Genomic DNA, 20110 nt, shown 5'->3' with positions numbered 1-20110 from the left:
TTATAGGAAGAAGAAGAGAGTTGATTGTGGCTGCTTTATGGTATCTCATTGGAGCTATAATAACAGCAGTAGCGCCTGATTTTGCAGTCATGGTGATCGGGCGTCTTGTATTTGGCATAGGAATTGGGCTTGTAATACAAATTTTCCATTTCTTGCTATCTTGTCAGAATATATTTAATTTAGTTGCTCTGCGTTATCAATTTAATTTAAGCATTTGAATACTGTGTTGTCTATCGATTCATATTTGTGCAAAGGTTTATAAAGCACCTTCATAGAATCATCAAATACACAATAAACAAGATGTATGTGTTTCTATTTGAAGAATTTTGCTTCAAAAGGATTAGTATTTTAGTTTTTTAAAATGCATTTTATTCTTTAAGGAAACCAAATATAGGCTTTAAGGAAAATTAGAAGGATGAGAAGCCAATGGACCTCATTGGCAGATTGCTCTCAGACTGTAGGGTGTATTCATCTTCTTCAAATTATAATTTTGAAAAATTCTAAACCTAAAGAGATATATCGAAGACTCTAATTTTTGTTTTCTTTTCTCTTTTAGGCCATGCATGCTGCCCCAATGTACATTGCTGAAACAGCTCCTAGTCAGATACGAGGTCGACTAATCTCTCTCAAAGAATTCTTTATAGTTTTGGGGATGGTTGTGAGTACCTCAACTTTGCTTGACTTTAATTTTTGTCTTTATGTGCACCATAAATGCTGTGAAGGAGAAGCCAATAAGAGCTACCTTATGTGTTTTGTAAAATATTTTAGTGCAGAACCCTTCTAAGTTTTTCTCATCATGTTTATTCTATTTCATACAAATAGTTCTCTGATGTTAATATTGTGAATGTTTTGTACTTCTTGGCAGGTAGGTTATACAGTTGGTAGCCTTTTAGTTGATATAGTTTCTGGTTGGCGCTATATGTACGCAGCTAGTGTTCCATTTTCGGTGATTATGGGAATTGGGACATGGTGGCTACCAGATTCACCTAGATGGTTACTTTTATGTGCCATTCAGGGAAAGGGTAATCTGCAGGACTTGAGAGAGACGGCCATATGCTGCTTGTGCCGGCTTAGGGGCCAAGTCATTGGTGATTCAGCCCCTGGACAAATAGATGAGATTATGGCTGAGCTTTCTTATGTGGGTGAGGAAAAAGAAGTTTCTCTAGGAGAGATGTTCCACGGAAAATGCTTGAAAGCGCTTATTATTGGTACAGGATTAGTCTTATTTCAGCAGGTAATTTTGTAGTTGAGGCTACATGATGATGCAAAGCAAAGCTTCCAACATCTCAAATTATTTTTGTAACAAATTTGCATTAACAGCTACTAATTTATGTCATAAATTTCTGTGTCAGATCACAGGGCAACCAAGTGTACTTTATTATGCTGCATCCATCCTGCAGGTACAATGTTTGACTTTAGTGAAAGTTTTGTTTGTACGTATGGAAAAAAGAAACAAGACTATGAGTCTATGCTATGAAGGTTTAAATAAATGAAATGCTCTTGCATTCTTACCCAGAATAATATAATAGAGTGCAGGATTCTCCGCAGCTTCTGATGCAACACGGGTCTCAATTCTACTTGGTTTATTGAAGGTAGATAATTTTAAGACAAATGAATTCTTGTTTTCAATGTGAATTTAAATCCTGTTTTTTACGATTATTTTTATGTTTTAATTCCTGTACGGTTAAAAATAATTTGAAATTGGTGGAGAGTTCATCATTTTTATGGAGTCTATTATAAAATGTACAGAGGTTGAAGTTTGGAAAGAAGAATCTTACTACAAATACTTACCTTTGCATTTCTAGAATTTATCATAGATGAAATATGATTAAAAAAAATAAAATAGGATAGAATTTCTTTTGAGAAAGAATGAAAGAGCGTCTTTTTTTGTTTTTTTCAGATAACAAAAATTCCGTTACAGACTAAACAAGTACAAGCGGTGAAGAATAAGGAATCCTCAACATGAACCAAAAAAAAAAATTACAATAATCCTGCCTATCAATCCCTTTGAAGATCATACTGTGGTAACCCCCCAAACCCCAAAAGAATGTGCCCTGAAAAAAGCAAAAAAAGTAACTTTTCTCCCAAATAAAAATTGGAGAATTCTTTTGATTCTTGAAAATTCTTGTGTTCCTCTCTTGCCAAAGAGTCCAAAAAATGGTACACACTGCACAAGCCCACAACGATGTTCCTCTTCTGCTTCTCCCAAGGCTCTCGACATTGCATAAAAAAATCATACACATTTTGCAGTGCCACCTAATTCATCACAATAAGAAAGATACTTCACCCAGCAATGAAGAAAGAGATGAGCTTTTGGACTCACAGCACAGCAGACAAACATCTGGGCTGATTGCCTTATAAGGTCTTCTTATCTGAAGCAAGTCATTCGTATTGATCCTGTTGAGAACTAGTCCAGGTAAAAGTCCAAATATTATAAGCAACCTTTGCTTGCCAAACAGATCAAAAGAACATCCATGAATATGGCACAAATCACAACCTTGGGGAGCTAGGAAGGACATGATGTATGCAGCCTTACTTTCATATATGAGGAGGTTTTTTTTGTGGTTTGAAACTGTACCCCTCAAAGTCTGGATGTGGCACCTTTACCTTTTTTCTACCCCGCTTTTTGTTATGCATTATATATGAATATGTGATCTTCTTGTGTTGATTGTGTGTGGTATAAACATTCATGGCCTGATGTTTCCACACAATTGTCGAAATTTACATGAAATTATTGAAATTTACATTTTTCACCACCCTCAAAATCTAAATCAGTCAGTTTCCAGCTTACTAAATTTCCACTGAAATTTTCAAGAATCATTTGGATTTTATTAAAATCTTGAAATATTAGTGACCAAAAATTTAACTATAAAATAAAAATTCCATAAAAATTCCTTTGGAATTAAAATTTGAGATTCAAATCCAAATTGAAATTTCTCTCTTAATTACTTTTCCTTTATATTGAAACAAAAGATTATTACAAGAAGGATATGAACAATAGCTTGTAGACTTTTGAAATTTTATGAAAAATTAAACTAAGATATTAGCTACAACATTTTATTTGACCATTTATGTCCAAATTAACTAGACATGAAAAAGAAATACTCTTCAACTAATTTATGAATTTCATTTGTATCAATCGAATATGTTTCCTATGATTATTATATTACAATATTGCACCTTATGCCAACATATTTTTCATTGATGTATTTATTTATAATATTTCAGTTTTAAATCTTGCATTACTATGTTTATTAAAAACTTTTAAAATTTCATAAAGAATCCTTGCTTTACTACTAATTTCCATCATTTTTTAAAATCAAAATTGAAACTGACATCGACATCAAAATTTTTGCAATTTCGTAGCCTCAAAATTTTAGTTGACATTGAAATTTGAGACCTTGGTTACATTGAATCATTAGCAATATATCTCATAATGATTCACTTAGAATATTACAACGACAACAATAAGCCTTAATTCCCACTAGGTGGGGTTGGTTATATGAATCTTTTTCTACCAATTCACGCAGTTGAGGGCATTTTCCTTGGCTAGCTTAAGATCTATTAGATCCTTTCATTGACTCATTCCAAGTTATTTTAGGTCAACCTCTACCCCTTCTACTACCATTAACAATAACTAACTTACTCCTCTTCTCTGGAGCACTACTTGGCCTACGTTTCAAATGCCCAGACCATCTATGTCACTCCTCTCTTATCTTATCTTCTACTGATGCTATGCCTACCTTATTGAGAATATGTTCATTCCTTAACTTATCGTTTAAAGTTATACCACTCATCCACCTTAGAATGCATGTTTCTGCGACTTCTACTTTTTGGATATGTTGTTTCATAGTTGCCCAACATTTTGATCCACATAGCATGGCTGGTCTTATAGCTGTCCTATAAAACTTTCCTTTTAATTTTAGAGGTATTCTATAATCACACAACATGCTTGCAGCACTACTTTGTTCTATCCAGCCCGCTGTTACTCTATGTATTGCATCCTCTTTGATCTCTCCTCCTGTTTACATGATAGATCTAAGATATCAAAATCTACTAGTACATTTAATTTCTTGATTTTAAAATTTTAATCTTATCTCCAATATTCTCCCTTACTTGGCGGAAGTTTCATATATTTTGTCTTATTTCTACTCATTCTAAAGCCTCTTGACTCTAAAGTTTTTTGCCATAGTTCTAACTTATATTCTACTCCACTCCTAATTTCATCAATTTGAACAATATCATCGGTAAGCAATATACACCATTGGATCTCATTAGTGAGTTCATCAATCACTAAAGTGAAAAGATACGGGCTCAACATAGATCCTTGATGTATCCTTACTGTGATTGGAAATTATTTAGACTCTCCTCTTTCAGTCCTAACGTTGGCCGTTATGCTATTATACATATCCTTAATGACTTCAACATATCTACTGCATACTCCCTTCTTTTCCAAAACCCACTAAAGGGCTTTCCTATGTATTCTATAATATGCTTTCTCAAGCTTAATAAAAAAACCATATGCAAATCCCTCTTCTTTTTCCTAATGTTTTTCATTAACCTTCTTAGAAGATGAATAGCTTATGTTATTTACCTCCTAGGCATAAAACTGAATTGATTCTGTGAGGCCCTTGTTTCTAACCTTATTCTTTTCAATTACCCTTTCCCACTATTTCATCATATGATTCATAAGTTTGATTTCGAGGTAGTTATTACAATTTTGAATATCACTTCTGTTTTTGTATAAAGGAATTATTGTTCTTTTCCTCCACTCCTATGGCATTCTCTATTTTTTAATATAGTGTTGCAAAGATTTGTTAACCAATTAATTCATTTAGTTTTGCTTCACAATTTCCAGAGTAAAGTACACACATGTCCTGTTGTGTATGTCAACTGGAATGGAGCGCTATCTAATGTGTTGTACTTGCACAACTGGGTGGATGGCTATCTTCAACTGATTAATGCAGTTGCTGGTGCTTTAGAAGTGTTGCTCCTTTTTAAAAAAAAAAAAAAAAATTGAATGCTTGATGCTGTACCTTCACAGTTAATTATGTCATCATTTAGGTGGCTCTAGATGTTTTACGCTTACCAAAAACTATGTTGTCTTAATAGTCTCGCTGAAACTCTGTCATGTTGAAATGTGGAGTTTTTTCATGCTTGCCTGCCTGAGTGATGGATCAATTGCATTCCATGTCCCACACCACACCCAAAACACACACACACAAAGAGCTACACGAGCCCATTTTGCCAAGGTTATAACAGAAGCATGGTACTTGATGATTCCTGTTTTCAAATGTCTGACCTTTTCTTTTGTTTTTTCCCCGTTGTTTTTGTAGTTGATTATGACTGGAACAGCTGTTCTTGTGGTTGATAAATTTGGAAGAAGGCCTTTACTACTTGGAGGTGTTTCTGGCATGGTAAGTCCTTTCTGTTTTCTTGGGGAAGTCTTGTACTTGTATTAACGCTGATGCTGAGATGAATATGTTGGATTGATTACTGCGTTCAGTTTGCTTGCCTAACCTTACCTGGAAGGTGTGGAATTTCCCAATACATCAATAATACAACTCGATAATGCTAATATTTTGAATAGTCCCTAATAATTCTATACTTCATGTTGACAGGGGATTTCTTTATTCCTTCTGGGATCATATTACCTTTTCCTAGATGATGCACCTTATGTGGCTGTTGTTGCACTGCTGTTGTATGTTGGGTGTTACCAGGTATGCTAGATTTTTTCTTGTTTTTCCATGGATATGTTATTTTCATGGAGTTCAAAGTTTTCTAATGACGAGAAATTTAAACTCTAGTATGAAATAGCTCCACATGGGAAAATAGCTGTACATATGTACAAATAGGCTGGCCTTATTTGGATTTAAAATAAAATAAAAAATATTCTCATAAATAGCAGTGGGAAAGACAAAAAAGTGTTTTGCTTGCACCACAAGAACATTAAATTTTGTTCATATCAACTTTAAAGTAATTCCTGAAAATGATATTGGAAAATATCCCATTACTTTTGTTTGCAGCACAAGAATGGGAACTTTTCTTTGATGACAGATCTACCCTTCCATTGAATTGAATAGAACTGCCTCAGTAATCTTATGTGATACAAATTATTCAATGTTGTTGCCTACTAGTAGTCCAATTGGTTCTTTTTTTTTTTTTGAGGGAAACTGATTCAGTGGAGAGGGAGTGGGGGCGAAATTTCTCTTCCTCAATATTGTTCTCCTTCTGAACAAATGGAACTATATGAAATCTAGAAGTTTACATTTTATGTGAAGCATGCTCGAGACCTTTATTTAATTTGTGCAGTAACTCGTTACAAGTTATGTTTTTTTTAGTATGCTACTCATTTTATTATATTTTCTTTAATTTTATAGAGTAGGGATGTTGGGCTTTTGTGGAGCCTAGTTGCGTCTTAATTTGGATGACGACCTGACCTCTGTTTAATTAGAGATTTCTATCCTAAGGCTTAGTCCATGGAGTGAAGGCTTGGGCCGTGAGGTACAAGCCGTACTCGTGGGCGTTGCCCCCGGGGAAAATTTTTTGGAGCCCATTCGGAACGGAACCCTAGGCGCAACATATAAAAAGGGTGCTTTCGGGTGATTAGGGTCAGTGTGGTTGTATCCGCGAGAGAGAGCGAGAGCGAGAGAATTGTATCGCCACACTCTCTGTGCTTTCTTCCTGATAATATTGAAATCCTTGCAACTCCGTGGACGTAGGCAAAATTGCCGAATCACGTAAATATTGTCTTGTGCGTGTGATTGAATTTTTCTTTGGCGTTATTCTTTCTCTATTTGTTTCTCACAGGTTTCGGGAATTTGTTCGTATATTCCTAACATAGGGATATTTTGAGTGTATTTGCTGCACATGGGCTGTAAACTTTGTCCTTGTGTCTATATTAGTAGCTATTTCACTTATTGTGCTTCTATGTAATGTTTATTTATTTTTTATGTAGTGTTTATTAGTAAGATGTAAGAAGTCTTGTTTAATATGGCAAAGCTTCTATTTGTGAAGTTTTTATTTGGGGTTATTATCCTGTCAGAATTAGGAATCTTTCAAGAGTATATACCTGTGTAATATTTTAATTTAATGGGAATGAGTTTAGAGAAATTTCCAGCAACTGTGCTGTTTGGAAACCCTAGCCCTGGATATGTTGCCTAAGAACATCTCTGAGTCCTAGAAATCTCAAACTTGACCAAATTTACCATCACAAGATAAAAATTGCCCCAACTTTGCCATGCACAATTCATTCTCCATCAAATGCTAAACATGACATTGTCATGATTCCTGAGATTGCCTTTGTTACTGTTTACGGTCCCAAACCATTTTTTAACCCACAACTTTGAACTGGTAGGCAACATTCAATTTCAGTTTGATAGTTGTTGTCCTATGTCAGAATACTTTCTTTAATTTTAAATTTTGATGAAAATACATGGATATTTGAATGATGTCTAAATCTGGAATGAGGTAATTAATGTTACATTATGAGTTATGATGGCTGTTGTATACGTGTATATTATCAAAAAAGGACACTCATTCTCTCCTTTTCATTATTGGCATAATTTTCTACCTACCATTTTTGTCCCATTGTAGTATTTTTGCCATCTGAATGTGTAGCTAATGATGAAACAGAGAACAGCTGCTCTTTATTTCCTCTCCTGATGGATGGACGGGACTAGCAATCCTGATAAATCCAATATCTATTAAGGCATTGAAAAGGCTACAGATTCTGGGTAGAAAATTATATGGAAGATTACAAGATTAGAAGACAAAAAGTTACTTCCTTCAACATTTGCAATCATCAAGATTGAGCTTTGGAAAGAAAAAAATTGCAGCAGTAACAATTTCAGGCCCTTTTTTGAATAAATAAATAAATACATAATCACATGTGCACCACAGATTAATGTATGTTATAATTTGTATTTTAGCTATATTAGAGTATTCGATTATGATCTTCCTCTCCTTTTTGCTTAGAATTTTATATTTGGGTATTTTTTTAGTGTTATATTCACACAACTATGAAAAATGGTTTTTGCAGTTATCATTTGGTCCTATTGGTTGGCTGATGATTTCAGAGATTTTCCCCTTACGCTTAAGAGGGCGGGGATTAAGTATAGCTGTGCTTGTGAATTTTGGCGCAAATGCAATAGTAACATTTGCATTTTCCCCTTTAAAGGTATGTAACTTATTATATTACTATATTTTCTCTGGGGTCTTTCCTATAAATTTGAAAATTTTTACATCTTTTATACTTGCACTATCTGTTACAAGCTACTGTCTGTTATGTTACTTGTTACCAGATGTTAGTGAGGATACAATTGCCATTTTTGTGTACATGAGATATATTGTAAATAGAGTTGGAGATGTAGGTTTTGTTTAGGTTCTCTAGTTACTGCAATTCTTCAACATGGTATCAAAGCATGGTTCTTAGACCTAGATCCTTACAGAGCCACTGCCATTGCCAAACCAAACCCTGAATCCCTTAGTCCTATGCCTTTCTCTCATCCTAGGAGTACTTTTTGCACCTCAGATCACTGTCAGTCCCTGGAAGAACGCTTAATGCCACCATCTGTTCTTTTCAACAAGATCCCATCAGCCTTTGAAAAAATCAACACCAAATCCTTCCCAGATATCAGCGTTCTCCCCAACCTTGAAATTAAATCTCTGGCAGCCCTCTCACTGACTCGCACGCTGATTGCAGGCTGACAGATTCAATGCCATGCACTGGCATGTGAGGCTTCACCAAAGCCTATTTTTGCTCCAATTTGGTTCGTCATGGTTCAAATTCTTTGGTAAGCCATGATATCAGACCTGATGGACATCTCTCTTTCACTCCAGACCTGTTGATGACAAATGGAAGGAGGTGTGGCCTGTGGGTTAAGGAAGATGCATTGATTGGCTTCTTGTTGTGGAATTTGTTGGGACCCCAAGTTGCATGAATGTGTATGCACCTTGATATTTATAAGAAGATCTGGGCAATGCAGAGCTCTAATACTTTACTAACCTAACTTGCTCTCCCCCTAAAGAACTTTCAACAGTTCAACCGCCAGGAGGCAGGAGTGTCTGTCACAAGTACTTTGCTGCGATGAAGCATGTTCACGAGAAACCCAATATACCCATAAGAGCATGCCAACATTCATGAGTTCAAAAAACATTTGAATACACCAAATTATACCCTTAATAGAGCGCCACCATAAAGATTTCCTATCCTTTCCTTTACCAAAGCCTCTAAACATGATGGTACAAAATGTCTTCAATGTGGATGGAGAAACCCAGTTCTCACCAAATCTACCAAATAATTTATTCCAAATAGCCATCGTGTAAGGACAATGAAGAAACAAATATGCACAAGTCTCTCCACTCCTCAAGCAAAGGACACAAATGTCCATGACAGGGCTTTATTGGGGCTTCTCTTCTGAAACAAGTCATTGGTATTAATTCTTTCAAGTAAATTTATCAGGGTCACAACTCACAAGTCAAACAAGAGAAAAAAGATTTACAAGAGAATTCCACAGAAGTGTCTAAGCTCCAAACCCTTTTGTCACTCCCCAAATGAGTATGAAAAGAGTCAAGCAGCCTAGTCAAAAGGGCCAACTCATTAAGACTTCTCCCAAAATGGAAATTCCATAAATGCCTTTCTGTATGCGGAAGAAGAAAAGCAGAAATAGGGGTGTCATGGAGATTTGATAAACGAAAAAGTCGAGGAAATTTGATAGACAAAGGCATATCCCCCATCCAATAGACAAAGGAGTGGCTATCTCTAATAACTTGATTTGGAGTACAGTGAGCAAGTGACGTATCTTTCATCATTGTGGGTGTTAGCAAATGGATTTTTTCACCACGTCTCTTTGGAAGACATGCAGGGGACTGGCTGGCTCTATTGCCTTGAGTTTGGTTTTGGGCTTAGACTTCAATTTGTAATTAAGGGTTTATCCTCCCTGTTTTTTTTTTATTTATTCTTGTACATGCTGCCCTCTCTAATAAAACTTCTTTGTTTATATATAAAAAAAAAAAATGAGGTCCCAAACAGAGGCAAAAATTGAGAGGTCTTCACGCCTTAGTGGGTTAAAACCCAATTGGAGCCTGATCCCAGATTCTTGGGAGTGCAAAGTTACCTTCCTTTTGATTATGTTGATTCTTGTCTGCTACATGCCTCCAGCAACCATCCTTCAGCTCCTATTTTTGGCACTCCAAAGTCTAGAACCAAGACTTGTGTCTTCTTCACTCAATGTCGTTTGGTTCATGGGATCCAAAACATTCTCTGAGAATGATATTCTATGGGAATGGGATGCTCGCCCCATGGGAATATTTTTATTTTGATTTGCATTGTAAGACTTGCAGGGATGTATACATGATGGCCATGTCCTGATTAGAATTTTAGAAGTATGATTATACCCTTAACCTGTCTATGGAACAACATATGAAGAATAATCATATTTTTCAGCACAAAAACTTACTAAGAATATGAACCAAATTTAATCCACGTGATTGAAATTTCAACCATTGCAAATAATTAAAAAAAAAACCCAATAACGTAATAATAATATCACTGTTATTTTTATTGCTTTCTATTTTCAATATTAAAGTTGTTTTTATAAATATAATAATTATGTGTAATAATCTTATATTACTGGGGCCTTAATGTCCTTGGCCAAAATAGTGAAGATAATCCTAAAAGTTGGCTGCCCATGGGAAATCCGATTTCCCATGAAGAGATCCATGGGAATGGGATTTTAATGTTTTGCGGAAATCCTTCATTCCTAGGGAAATGTGAGATTACTGAAATTTCATTTTCCTGCTGTTAGATTACGACTTTACCTAAAAGCTTAAGCTATTAGGTTGTGGGCCAACAATGTATATCAAGTTTTAACACTCCTCTGCACAAGCAGCCTGATTGCGTGTGGAGAGATAGAAAAACAATAAAGGACGCCCATTATAGGGAATAAGATAATTTTCAATCATCACAGTAAATGTGGGCAACAAGACTAGAACCCAGAATCTCCCAGCAATGTTAAAGTGTTGTGCAAGTTTGAAGACCTAAAAAGCAGCAAATAGGTCCCCCTCTATTTATAATGTGTTCTATGTAAACTATGATGACCGTCATACCCTTGCTAACTCACACTTACTAGTACAGCAGTAACACACAATAATATTGCTAAATAAATGAAGCAACCTGTAACAAAATCAAATAATTTGATCTTTATGAAAATTTTATATCAGATGCTTCAATTGTTTTTGGTATTTATATATTCTTCAACACAAAACATTTGAACTTGATTTTTGAAGAAAATAATCCACAAATGAAATCAAATAAACTTCAAATATTATTTCTGGAAATTCTGCTTGAGTCAACTAGAATTCTATGGGTAATAAGCAGTATGGTTATTTTGGGTCACTGCTCACAACAGTAGGTCGATTCTCATTCATTTTTTGCAGCCTGGGATAATAATATGGTGATTCAACTCTAGCTCATTTTGGAAGGCCCGCAACTTCTTTCTTTTTCAATTTCAGAATCTTTTGAATTGGCTTGGACCCTTATGGTTAACTCATTTTTGAATGAATTTGACTCTTGCTTGTTTATTCCTTCACACTTCACATGCATGTTAGATCACATAATATAAGTTTTATTATTATTAAAAAAGGCCAATTTTAAGGATTCAATGGCTATTTTTAGTGATGGAAAAATATTTCACACTAGCAGTCTGATTAAGGGGTAGTATGAAAATTTATGGGAGATAATATCTTACCCAGCTCCAAGTATGCCAAGGCTGGACGTAGATGACAAGGATGATGAAGCTCAATCTTTAGAGAGCATGGGCTTGAAATTGATAGTTAGGAATTAAGGTTGGGTTATGGTAGAGTAAGAAAGGAAGGTCGCAAAGCCACTCTGAGTTAGAAAATTTAAAATGTTTGATTAATTATGGTGGGTGGGGCTTAAAAAGGGTTTCTTAAATTTTTTTAGTTTGTTTTCTCTTTTTTCTTTTATCTTTTTTGTTTCTGGTTAAGGGATGATGCTAATTAAATAAACTTATCTAAAATGATGGTGGTGAGAGTATTACTAGCAAGACAAGAAAAGGAGTTCAAAGAAAAAAATAGAATTATGAATGATGTAATCATTCTAAATTAGGCATTGAACCAATTAATGCTAAGAAGAGAACTTGTCGAAGATGCTTTTCTCTAAGATGATTTTGCAAACTTCAGGTGAAAAGGCTAAAGAAAAGTGCTTTTGAGCATGTTTTGTGTTTGTAGAATGCCTTTAAAATTAAAAGAGAAGTTCTATAGTTAGAGCCTCAGAGGAATACTAGACAAAATTAAATGTAGAGACCACCATATGAAATTTTCAGGCTAGGCTTGAGGTGACTGCTTAAGACCATAAATGGCCTTACGCAACCTGCATGCCTTACCATCTTCCCCAAGCATCATACTCAAGAGGTTGTTCTATGTATTTCTCGTGCAAATATTCATACTTCTTCACATCCATTTGGTATAAGGGTCAATCAAGATTAACTGCGTCAATACACGAACATAATTTAGTTGAGCAATGTCAAAATAGTCAATACCATATGTTTGCGAGTACCCCTTGTCAACGAATTGATGCTTGAGTCATCCTATTGAGCCACTAAAACACAACCTTCCTCAGCCTTCAAACAGGTCAAGGGCACCTTTACAAGAGACTTCTTTGCTCTCATTTGCTCCACTTGGCTAGAGGCTGAAACCTCCTTTATATAGATGAGAAGCGAGGGAATATGCCATGGCATCTTGGAATATGTCACCGACATATTCTTTTTACTAAGCAGGTATCCCCAACAGAAGCAACTCTAAATTGACAGTCAGAAAATGCTATAGCCCAAAACAGAATGCTCTAGCAAATTATGGAAGAATCTAGAGTTCTTTGTCAGTCTCCCTTTCAAAAAGAATGAAAATATCAACCCAACTAAAGCCAGTTACAAGGGGATGAATCCAGAGCACTATTCTTTGGCCCAGAATGAGTTGGCCCAACTTCAAGAAGAAGGGCTTATCGAACCAACAAGGTCATAGTGGGCTTGTGAAGCTTTCTATGTCAACAAAAGGGTTGAACATCTCAAGGAAAGCTTAGGCTCATCATCAACTACCAGCCCCTCAACCATTTTCTTGCTGATGACAAGTTCCTATTGCCAAACAGGGTCAGCCTATTTTCACAATTATCGGAGGCCTAAGTTTTTTCAAAATTTGATTTGAAAGCAGGCTTTTGGCAATTGGGCATCCATCCAGATGATAGGCCCAAGATGGCCTTCTGCATACCTAATTTCCACTACTAATGGACTGTCATGTCATTCAGACTCAAAGTGGCCCCGTCCATATTCCAAAAGGCAATGATCAAAATCTTCTAGCCCATACTTCATCATGCCCTGATCTATATTGATGATATCCTTCTATTTTCAAAAGACACAGCATCCTATGTTAAGCTTCTGAATCTGTTCACTGATATTGTGGAGCATTACAGAATTATGCTATCAAAAAGGAAAATGATTATTGGTGTTGAAACAGTTGATTTTCTTGGGATGAAGATTAGCCAAGGGAAATATGAGTTGCAACCACATATTGCTACACAACTCAGCACCTTTTTAGATAGCCGGATGATGACAAAACAATTGTAGCAGTTCCTTGGTATTGTCAATTACATGGCAAACTTTGTCCCAAAGCTGGCAATTTACACAGTACCACTCCACCAACTTTTGAAAAGGAAAGATGTGATCCCTTGGGAAACTAAACACACAGAGGCGGTAAAATCACTCAAATAAATGACCATAAAATTACCACCACTCCAGATTCCTAACAAAGGAAAGAGAATCTTGCAGACTGATGCTAATGATTACTAGTGGGGAGCAGCCTTTACTGAGGAAAAAGAAGACGGGACTAGACATATCTGTGGATGCAAGAGTGGAGCATTCAAAGAATCAAAATTGCACGATCACTCCACATTAAAAGAGATATTGGCAGTAAGAAGAGGGATTGAAAAGTTTGAATTCCATCTGATTGGACATATTTTTGCAATTGAAATGGATATGTCCTCCTTTCCAAAAATGATGCAATTCAAGCAGAAGATCCTCCCTCAAGGACAACTTCTCATATGGGCGAACTGGTTTTCACAGTATAAATTTGAAGTAAAACACATCAAAGGGAAGCACAACATCCTTAGTGACTTCCTCTTAAAATCAACAAATCCCCAAACCCATCCTCATCCTCCTCATCCCTTTCACAACTTGTCCAGACCCTTCCTAGTGAAATCCAAGATGGCATCCTTAGCCACACCATTGATAATGGAAATCACAAAATGATCCAAGGTTTCCAGTCCTTCCTCCTCTTATTTGAAGTTTTCGGAGGACTTCTTCTCCTAATGGATCAAGCAAGCTATTAAGATAAGCTTGCTTGAGGTTGATGTCATCTGGTCCGCAAAGAGTATAATATCTTTCAGAGATAAGATTATAATGCTTTTTTAGATCTCTTTTTTTTAAGTGAGCAGCATTTAATCTTGAAATATTTTTCTCTGGCTTGAGTGACATGATCCTCCTAGGCACCACATAATTCTTCAATGATTGTGGAGATGGAGACATCAAGGTTCGACACTTGTGATATTTGCAACTGCTTGTAATCTCCAAGGTTTATCCACCAGATTATTAATCTTCCAATGAACTTGGAGACAGCCCTTCCAATGATTTCTTTGAGGGTAATTCCCTCTTTCATTAATTCTACGGTGCACCAAGCATGGAGTTTGAAGATTTTATTCCTCCATTGGCTTGGAGGGATTCCTTCTAATGAAATAGTCGGTCCATTCTCATCTTGTATTCCTTTTCTTCTTCATCTGGGTAGACTGCCATTATTTCTAGGTCCTCAATGGTCCCATTACTCTCTGTTTGTTCCACATAATAAAGTGTCAACCTGTTCATTAGGTAGGTACTGTAGAAATGAGGAAAAAAAGACTAGGTAATGAGAGTTTTTGGCTCTTCTGTCATCCTAAAAGTACACTAAGTTGAATAAATCTTGTGATAATATGTCCGGATTTATGTGGCATAGGCTTTTCCTTGTATCAACCCAATTTTGTGCTTAAAGGTGTGAATTCGCAAAGGAGGGACGGTAGGTCCTTGCAAGGTACCAAAGAAGGAGGAATGCTTCCTTAGAGAATGTCAAATGAGAAAGAAGTGTGGGGACCCAAAGGCCATTGATATATGGGAAAAGAGGGTGCTAGTCAAGTATTTTATCGGTGCGTCAACTAATCCGTATTTTGAGAGGAGGTTCTTAGGTAGTAGTAGATTAGTTGATGCACCCAAACAGAGTCACTGTAGTAGCAGTGTCTGGTGCACCATCAGCACAGGAGCGGGAGATGATGCAACCAGAGTGGGAGGAGAACCATAGCATAAGGCTAGCAGTTCAAAAAAGAGAGATGGGCTTCAGATTTGAACAAGAGATTAAGGTGTTTTGATCCCTTTAGTGCTTGGGTTTATATGGAATTTATAATGGTCTTTGAGAAAGGGGGAAGTCAGGAGTGGAATTGTAATTCCTACTGATAGGAGACAGAATCAGCATTCTGTTAAATGGAGGAATTAGCATTCTGCACGAAATGCAATTCTGCCTTTATTTTTGTAACCTAAACATTGGAATGAGAATCAAGGTCTGAATTCTAATTCCATTCAACACTTGATTCTGCCAATCAAATGCCACATAAATGATATAGGAAGGAATGAACATGCCTGTGGTGTGGCACCTTGTACAAGATAAGGGAACTGGTGGCAACATAGATAAAATAATTCTCCATCAGTGGTTTAGTTGTGAGAGAGAGAGAGAGAGAGAGAGGGGGGGGGGGAGGTGGGGAAGTAGACCTGGAATAACTTAAAGAGTGAGATAGTGAGTGAGGATCTGATTGCACTCCCAGCATTTCAAGAATATTTTCCTAGATTGTGTGTAATGGCTGATAATGCGCATGATCCCTGTCTGATGTGACCTGAGGCTTGGTTATTGTTTTGTGAAGATGGGCAATATACTGTAGTTGTAAGCAAGTGAATTGGTTCATGGTAAGAGTAAAGGGATGTAAGTAGTGGTAAAAAGAATGTAGGGTTAGAATGGTTCGACTTCTAAGTGATGGGTATCATATAACAAAATATGTGTACTTTAATTGCTCAAATTTATAGAAAAAAATAAATTTCCCTTTTGAAGAAGAATAGTGGGATAATGCTTTGTTTTGTTCTTTTGGTCTGGCTGTCTGAAAGCATATATTTATATCTAAGATTTTATTCAACATCTATATTTTGCAATTTTCTAAGTTTCAAATTTACTCCCTGATGCATGGAACGATTCAACTGGGACATATTGTATGATTTCTGAATCCCATTTAATGACATCCTGATTACAGCTTCAATCTTGGAGTGTCCAATTGTGGTCATAAATTATAGTTAATGATTCGTGCAAAATGTTATAGCCATTAAGATACAGCCCTCAAGTATTCCTGAGTGTAAAAATTCTTCATTTATTAACAAATCCTGAAATGCTTGGATCTATGCTTTCCAAAAAAATTTTATCTTTCTGTTTTATGTCTGCAGATTCTTATTAATTTTGGTGAGGGCACATGTTTTATTTTGTTCTCAAATTAGTATTCAATATATTGATATCTTTATCATTGATGCTCCATATGTTTTCTTTTCTTCTGTTTATGTTTACCAACCATTGAGTCAAACATATCACTTACTATTTTTGACTGACAAATTTTTGTGTTTAGAAGATCCATTGATCATTACCTCACTTATGGTTACAGGCATTGCTGGGAGCAGGAATTTTGTTCTATGTATTTGCAGCAATTACTGTATTGTCTCTTTTGTTCATATTCTTCATAGTGCCGGAGACAAAGGGACTGAGTCTCGAGGAAATTGAGGCCAAACTCCTATAGAATTTTTACCCTCTGATTATGTGATATAAGGTTCTATGTTGAGCCTGAATGCAACACTCAATTTTACAGATTCAAAGATCACCATGCCAGCTTTTTAATACAATTACTGATCAAAATTGTCATGTTCCTAGGTTTCAAGTACGCAGCGGAAAGCCTCGGGACAGCCATACTTTGGTTCAGGAGTGCACATTCCAGAAATGGTTGTAATCAAGCAATAGCCGTAAGTTGAACTTGTTATGGTAATATGTTCACTAGATGTATTTTTTGTGTATGTAACCAGAAAGGGCACGCAGCTCATGTAATGACAAGTTTATCAGAAAAGAAGACTTGTTTCCATCGATTTTCTTGTTTCTGCCTCATTTGCAGGAGATGTTTAGAAATGAAAAAGTTCAAAGAACTGTGCTTTGAGGAACAAGAACATAGAAATGTGCTGTATATGTTCATCCATCATTGCAAGGTGGTGGCACAGGCAATGTGTGAGAAAATGATTTAGTTTTAATATGATAAATTGTATTAATTTTTCTTTAAAATTAGAATGCTAGCAGTGCAAATGCCCAGATCTGCTTGGAGAAAAGGGAATGAAGCTTTTGCAGTAGTTCATGCATGGGGGTGGACACAGGATTATATTCTCTTTGCTGAGAGTTTTTAGGTCTCTGGCATTTTTCAGGATTATATTTCTGTGTGTGTTTTTTTAAAGGAAAACTGCATATATTTTCGTCACAACCAATTAAATATATTTTAATTGCTTTCTGATCTCTAAAGTTCAATTAAATCAAATATCATTCCTTAAAGTTTAGCTTGATTCTTGATTTTTTATATCTTATCCAATTCAATAATTTCTGCAGGATCCCGTCAATGTTGAAGTTGAAACTTTAACATCATATTTGAGGCTTTGGATTTGAATTTTAGATTTAGATTTGTGTAACGCGAGTAAAATGTAATATAAAAATTGTATTGCATTTCGTTCAAACCTAACAAGGAAACTTTGATGGTTGAAGAGTAATTTTGTAAAAAAAATTAGGGATTTGGGCATATTCAACCCTAAATATATAGTACATCTATTCTTGAATAGTATCATTTTCTTTGTGAATATTCTTTTTATATATCCACTTAAATAAAATTTTTATTATTCCAAAAAAAAAAAAATTTTAATGAACTTGTTAAAATATTTTCTCTTATGCTACATTTAGGAGCATGAATTTTGAAAATTGGATTTTGATTTAAATGAATTTGGATAAATTATAATACAATTTTAGATTACATCTTCTCTAAATCCAATTCAAATCCAAGCTCATGACCTCTCCATAGAAAGGGTTAATAACTTGCAAAGTCTTTTATTTTTTTTATTTTTTTAAAGTTTATTTATAAGGTAATTATTTCATTATTTAAATAAATATTTTAAGATGTTAAAAATCAATGTCAAAGAACATAAATAATAATAAATTAATTATAAATTAGTGCAGGTAAGTGACAACATTTAAAATTATAAAAAAAAAATCATACTAACAAAATTGATCCAACCTAAGATTACTATTTAATATAAAACATTATTCAAAATATTTTTTAAAAAACACTTTAATACATTTCATTTCGTGCAAATGTAAATATGTTATCTCCACGGGATTTTGGATCTACTACTATCTATAATTTTGGTGATATCATCCACTCCTAATTAAAATGCCAAAATAATGCTAAAGCTTGGAGCAAGTTATGAAATAATTTTTCAAATAGAAAAAAATTATAGACTAAGAACATAAAATCTCACTTCGTACCTTAAATTCACATCAAATTCTAGATTTCACCCTAATTAGTGGTTTAAATTTTATTTAAGGTTACATTTAATTTGCACAATGTTTATTTTCAAAAAAAAATTAATTTTAGTTAGTTAAAATTAATTATACGAGAAATTACATTGTTACTATAAAATAAATAATAATATGAAATATTTTATGAGTTCATAATAAGAAACAAAATAACTACTCCCAAATTTCATTATGAATGTCTATTCATTTTTATTTATTTTTTTATCAATTGGGTAAATGTATTACTTGAGTGAAAATATATACAACTACGTTGGGCATTCCCAGGTCATCTTGATACCACAATGATAATACAAGTCAAAAGTCCCGAAATACATCAAACCTAGGCATACCCAAGGGCCAAGGAACTAGCCAATCACACTATCAATACTCAGGAGATATCCCAAGAACATCAATACATGCCCTATAATATCAAACTGAGAACATGTCAAATTTATCAAAAACCGCTCTATAGGTATGTCTTTGTATGACACTAATTAAATCTATAGGAGGAATTACATGATTATCGAATCTTTTTCTATTCCTAGAGTGCCAAATAAAATACACAGAAGTAGCCAAGCCAATTTTCTTCCCAGCAGAGTGAACTCCATTGCCTTTTGCTTCTTTATGTAACCATTTCACCGCTGCCTTGATTGAAATCATGACCCTTTTAATTCCAATCCACTTCCTTATGCTACCCCACACTTTAGTTGAGTATTTACAGCCGAAGAAAAGGTGTTCAAGTGTCTCCAAATCGCTATTACAGAAGGTACATCTTAAGTCAATCTCTAGTCCTTTTATCTTGTCACAAGTTGGAAGCTTTCCCTTCCAATCTAGCCACAAGCAAAAAGCATACTTCGAGGAAATTCCATTATACCAGATAGACTTTGTTCATGACATTTTTTGACTCTTCTCTCTCCAAAAATCATAGAGTGTATGTGAAACACTTCCCATTCTTTCCATAATTTCTATGGCAGCAGCCACACTCCCAGAATTCAACACCCACTGGTCCTTGATTTCAACCAAACTTTTAAATAGGGGGGAGTCATTTTTTTAGCTACAGCATACCAGATTTCAACCTCCTTCAAGTAGAACTGATGGATCCATTTCGTCCATAAACTATCCTTTTTTGCTTGAATATTCCACAACGCTCTGTTCATGTCTTGAGGCCAACCACTCCCAAGCCACCTTCTTGTTTTGGCTTGTAGATTTCCCTCCAAGCAATCAATGCCCTCCTCCTACCACCCCATAGGAATACAATGTCTATTCATTTTTTATTATATTTTGAATAAAATAATAATCAGAAATATAAAATAAATAACTATTCCCTTAATTTTTAAAATCTAAAATATATTTTATTCTTTTTTATAAATAATTATTTCGTTGAATT

General features: G+C 35.1%; 1 protein-coding gene across 2 annotated transcripts in view; it reads left to right on the top strand.

The window, feature by feature from the left end:
* The window catches only part of LOC131159668 (D-xylose-proton symporter-like 2), a 32977-nt gene extending 15526 nt beyond the window's left edge, over window positions 1-17451 (top strand). Inside the window, exons 6-15 of one of the 2 annotated variants that reach the window (XM_058114742.1) lie at window positions 7-131; window positions 557-658; window positions 866-1234; window positions 1353-1400; window positions 1530-1592; window positions 5337-5417; window positions 5622-5720; window positions 8042-8179; window positions 16790-16951; window positions 17053-17451. In XM_058114742.1, coding sequence (XP_057970725.1) covers window positions 7-131; window positions 557-658; window positions 866-1234; window positions 1353-1400; window positions 1530-1592; window positions 5337-5417; window positions 5622-5720; window positions 8042-8179; window positions 16790-16921 — 1157 coding nt within the window. In that variant the 3' untranslated portion in view covers window positions 16922-16951; window positions 17053-17451. Of the gene's footprint in view, window positions 1-6; window positions 132-556; window positions 659-865; window positions 1235-1352; window positions 1401-1529; window positions 1593-5336; window positions 5418-5621; window positions 5721-8041; window positions 8180-16789 lie in introns of both variants that reach the window. The other variant, XM_058114743.1, reaches the window with a different exon arrangement.
* Window positions 17452-20110: the final 2659 nt, after the last annotated feature.

The sequence above is a fragment of the Malania oleifera genome, chromosome 7, assembly GCF_029873635.1.
Source record: "Malania oleifera isolate guangnan ecotype guangnan chromosome 7, ASM2987363v1, whole genome shotgun sequence".
Taxonomy (NCBI): Eukaryota; Viridiplantae; Streptophyta; class Magnoliopsida; order Santalales; family Ximeniaceae; genus Malania; species Malania oleifera.
This window is presented reverse-complemented; position numbering and strand designations above follow the sequence as displayed.